Below are 4,513 nucleotides of genomic sequence, written 5' to 3'. Positions count from 1 at the left end.
CTGCACGATCCGTCCCTTGCTCAGTTCTTCCAGTTGCCTGTAAGGCTTCCGACTGGGATAAGCGATTTCTCACCTCAGTCTTTGCACACACTGTTCCTGCAAACTGAAATGCTCTCTTTCTACTCTACACATAACAGTTTCTCACAGACTCCCCCAACTCCCCCCTCCCCTAATCTAAATCAGATCACAATTTCTATTTCTCTATGTATTTGTACGGTGTGGGTTTTATGAGACTTCTCCACTCTGTTGACGCTGTATAATAACTACATGGGGGTTCACAATACCATCCTCTCTACTTTTCCGCATATTTTAAATTTACTATAATAAGCAACTTTAAAATTTTCCTTCTGATTCTACAAACTGAAAACAACATTTATGCCAACAATTATCCTAGCTTTTCAAATATGACGTTTAAAAGAATTTACTTTCCTTTTCATGATGAGTTCTTGTATTTTTGTTTAGAAACCATATTAGAGCCATAAAATGCCAGTATTTTAAAGTTGTAAGCAATGTGCTGTCTGCAAGAGAGTGAATTTGACATTAGCATCAGATAACCTGAAAGAACAGTCGGAAGTTCGATTGTTCTTTTGCTGTTTTTGCTACTAAAGTCTTTTATTTGAAAGCAGCATTATTATTCAGAAAAAGGACCCTAGACCTGGGATATAAAACTTCTGATTCAGTTCCAGTTTGTCCCTTTGAAGGAATCATTTAACCTTGCTTCCTTTTTTGTATAATTAATATAGTAAAGAGGAAAAGTTCTCAACTTTTATTTGATTTAAAATTCTATGTTTCCACCATTTGTAGGACCAAAACCAAAAGCAGTCATAAATAATACCAATGTTTATTTTTTTTAATGAAGCAATGATTCAAAATAATTTTTACTTGTCCTTTTTCTGTTTTTGGTGAGGAAGATTGGCCCTGAGCTAACATCTGTTACCAATCTTTGTCTTCTCCTTTTTCTCCCCAAAGCCCCGGTACATAATTGTATATGCTAGTTATAAGTCATTCTGGTTCTTCTATGTGGGATGCCACCACAGCTTGGTTTGATGAGCAATGCTTGGGTCCACGGCCAGGATCCCAACCAGTGAACCCAACGCTGCAGAAGCAGAGAGCTCAAACTTAACCACTCGGCCACAGAGCTGGCCCCAGAACTTCTTTTTTGTTTTTTGCTTGTTTTTTCTTTCTTGCTTTTATTATGAAAACAAAAACAAACGCCCCACGAGAAAGGTCCATGATTACCAGAAACACACATTTGGGGAAATCGCAGTGGTCCGCACATCTGGAGTACAATGGCTAAGCCTCGCCCTGGGCAAACCACCTTTGGGATCATGGTATCTCCCCGGCCAGGTAAGTATCACAAATTTTTTTCTTATTCATTAATAAGGTCATAACTCATCAGTGCCCTCCACATTAGATGAATCAGAGCAAAGAGTACGAACCACTTCACCTCCTGAAGGAGAGCTGACATTACCCAGAGGCATTGCATCTCCTGAAGCAGAGCTGACATTACCGCAAGGCATTTCATCTCCTGAAGGAGACTTCATAGTATGCCTGTTCTGTATTTCGTTAACAGATCTGTGCAATGCGCTGAGGTACTTGTCCTCCGGGTTGAAAGGATATGGTGATGAAATTTCCTGCCAGCGTTCCATGCTTGGGATGTTGCATCCCGTTGGCCGTGAGCCCTCAAAGAAACATCTAACATTCTCGTCTGCCAATTTGGTCGCACGCTCTGTGACTTGCGTCCTAAGGCACTGGTGCTCCTCTTCCGAATAGATTTTCCAAAATTTCAGCTGCAGGGAACTACCTCCAGCTCGGTGGTGGGAGACACAGGTAAAAATCAGAAAGAGAAGGATAACAGCTGCTATCAGGCTCCAGCCCACCACCTGAGGACAACACAACAAAGTAGCAATTTAGTCACATTTTCATGAGAAATTTTAGTCCTCAGATAAAGTTGGAAGTACTCAAAGTGATGATGATGAACAAGCAACAGTTTGGGGTCTTTCTCTGTTAAGAGAAAGAAGCGGCAATACCCTCCCGCACCCCTCAGCACAGCTGCTTGCTTGACAAGTCAGTCATTTGCCAAGTCATGTCAAGGGCCCAGGGAAGAGCCTACGTGTCACTCCTCTAGAACTCAAAACATGGGACTTGGGCAAATCCAATGAAACAAGCATTCATTTTCAAGAACCTCTGAGCTTTATAAGCCCAGAAGCGTTGTGGGATGATGGCTTTAGAGCCAAGCAGACTGATTTTATCGTAACAATTCTTCTACCTTCTTCCGGCTGGACACACAATGACCTAGACTCAGCGTGTTCGCTATAAAGACGTCAGAGAATAATGTAGGACCTAAAGGTCCCAGCGCGGTGTCTGGCACGGAGCGGGTGCCTGACGCTATTGGACACTGGCTGCCTCTTCTTCATTCGTTTTATTTCAATATTCGCCTATCAGCTCATTAGATGCAAATCGCCTCTCCAGTTTGTCTTGGATGATATTTGTCTGGAGAAAGGGCACCAAATTCGACCCCACACCGTCCGCCCCGCCCCTCTCCTCCCAACCGCACCCAGTGCCAGCTCCTGACCTGAGATTCGGCTCTGAGCACCTTCTGGAGGTCCTGCACCAAGGGGTCCTGTGCCTGTCGGCAGGGCACCAGCGGCAGCTGGGCCGCACAGCTGGAGTTGCGGCCAACGCAGAGCCTATCCGCCTTGAAGGTCGACCCGCTGGCGCAGCACTCGTAGACGGCTCCCCCGAGCAGCGCCACGGCCACCCAGGTGACGGACGAGACCACGGCGGGCCCGCTGACCCTGCAGCACTCGTCGCATAGGTCGCAGCGGTTAATGCCGGCGTTCCGTGTGCGACAGCAGCTGCACAGCAGGCACAAGGAGCGCGTCCTCAGCACGCAGCCCAGGAGATAGAACACCAGCGCCGGCAGCAGCAGGAAGACCAGGCTGTAGGGCAGGTTCCAGGCGGCGCTGCAGGGACACTGGAACACCACGGTGGAGAAGATGAGCTCCCCACTCGCTGTCAGCAGGGACGCCAGCCCACAGCCCAACTTGCTGTGGTGCTTGAGGTACGTTGCTAGCACCGTCCCAAACCTCGCTATGGCGCTACCCCAGGATGTCGTGGCCATGTCGGGATCTTTCTGCTTCTTCGCTGCCCTGCGCCGGGAATGGTTTGGGTGGACTCGGGGCTGGGCCTTTCCATCCTGATAAGAAGCAGCTTTGGGAACAGAAGGGCTTTCCGGCTTTTGTGAGCTTTCGCTTTCTTATTTCAACCAAAACACCTCTGGCTGACAAGCAGACCCAGGCACACGCACCACTAACCTCCCCAGTACCCACCCTTTTCCTGAGGAAGCGGCACTGGTGGCCTTTGTCTCCTCAATTGACTGACAAACAACTAGAACAATTCCCTTGCCCTTCCTGACCCAATGCAGCCACCCAGTGGAAACAATACTTCTGACCTGGCCAAACTGGGGAACAGCCAGATTTTCCTCTATCGCAGACGCCCCAGTTCCTAAGCCAACTCCTAGTAAGACCAAACAATGCCCAAAACAAGTTCTAGGATGTCCATGATGTTCTGTCCCCTTCCTGTCCCCCTTCTGGACAGAACCACCAGCCTAATTCTCCCACAGGATGCTAGACTGAATATATTGTATTGCCTTCTGCCCCTTTTCCTCCTCCAGGTGTGTCATGATACTGTCCGTAGCTGGAGGAGTGTCAAATTCTTACCCAGTGACCACCAAGCTAATGAGTGGGGGGAGTATGGTTGTTCAAAATGTACCAATTAAACCCCAAAATTTCAAACTACAGCTACCTCTAACTGCCATATTGTTTCCTCCACCTTCGGTTTTCTCAAAACAGCATCGCTCTGTCACAAACTGTAACCTCTTGTGTGAAACTGAGCCTTACTCTGTGTGGCTCCAGAGTGAGGAGAGGTGCACTTGAAACAGCACAGGCATCGGAGTCAGGTGCAGAGTGTCTGTGTGTGTGTCTGCCAAGTTAGCCCCACTAAGACTCAGTGTGCTCATCTGTGGAAGCAAGATTGTAGTGCTGCCTCTTCAGGGCTGTTGAGACGAGTGCATTGAATAGCTTATGTAAAGCACCTTGACACATGGGGTGAGCTTATTAAGTGAGTACTCAGCGTGAGGGATTACCTCTTATGTTGCAACTTTGGGAATAGGCAACAAATAACTGTGCTGTACATAAGTTAAGAATCCCAATGAATGTTCGATTTTAGACCAAGGATTGTAGTTAGTGACTCTACAATCCTCTACTACTTTAAGAGAATCAGTGTGCCCTTAGCTGTCTGCCTCATTACAAGGAGGGTCTCTGGATATAGATTCTGGGTGGGCGGGTCACAGTGAACTGGATGCTGTTGGTGCTGATCCACAAGCTTGGCCTTTTTTATCTGGGAAGAATAAGTGGCCCACGGAACTGAGTCAGTGTGAGAGGAGGGGTGAGACATGTATTATTCTTCTCTTGGTCCAACTTGCCTTCTTGGCAACCTCCTGCACCAGTGC

The 4,513-nt window shown here is 47.4% G+C and overlaps 1 protein-coding gene across 2 annotated transcripts; it reads right to left on the bottom strand.

Annotated features, from left to right (window-relative positions):
• Positions 1-751: 751 nt before the first annotated feature.
• CALHM6 (calcium homeostasis modulator family member 6) lies at positions 752-3,392 on the bottom strand. 2 transcript variants are annotated; one of them, XM_070223676.1, is made up of 3 exons: positions 2,576-3,272; positions 1,540-1,883; positions 752-1,461 (listed from the first exon to the last, which is right to left on the bottom strand). In XM_070223676.1, exons 1-3 carry the CDS (start codon positions 3,122-3,124, stop codon positions 1,386-1,388), a joined length of 969 nt encoding a protein of 322 aa, XP_070079777.1. In that variant the 5' UTR covers positions 3,125-3,272; the 3' UTR covers positions 752-1,385. The 2 variants fall into 2 exon arrangements, with proteins under 2 accessions (XP_070079777.1, XP_001502732.1); XM_001502682.5 differs by having other exon boundaries at positions 752-1,883; positions 2,576-3,392.
• Between the last annotated feature and the right edge of the window lie 1,121 nt (positions 3,393-4,513).

Source organism: Equus caballus, chromosome 10 (genome assembly GCF_041296265.1).
Source record: "Equus caballus isolate H_3958 breed thoroughbred chromosome 10, TB-T2T, whole genome shotgun sequence".
Lineage (NCBI taxonomy): Eukaryota > Metazoa > Chordata > Mammalia > Perissodactyla > Equidae > Equus > Equus caballus.
Note: the sequence above shows the minus strand (reverse complement) of the source record. Positions and strands in the feature narration are given on the sequence as shown.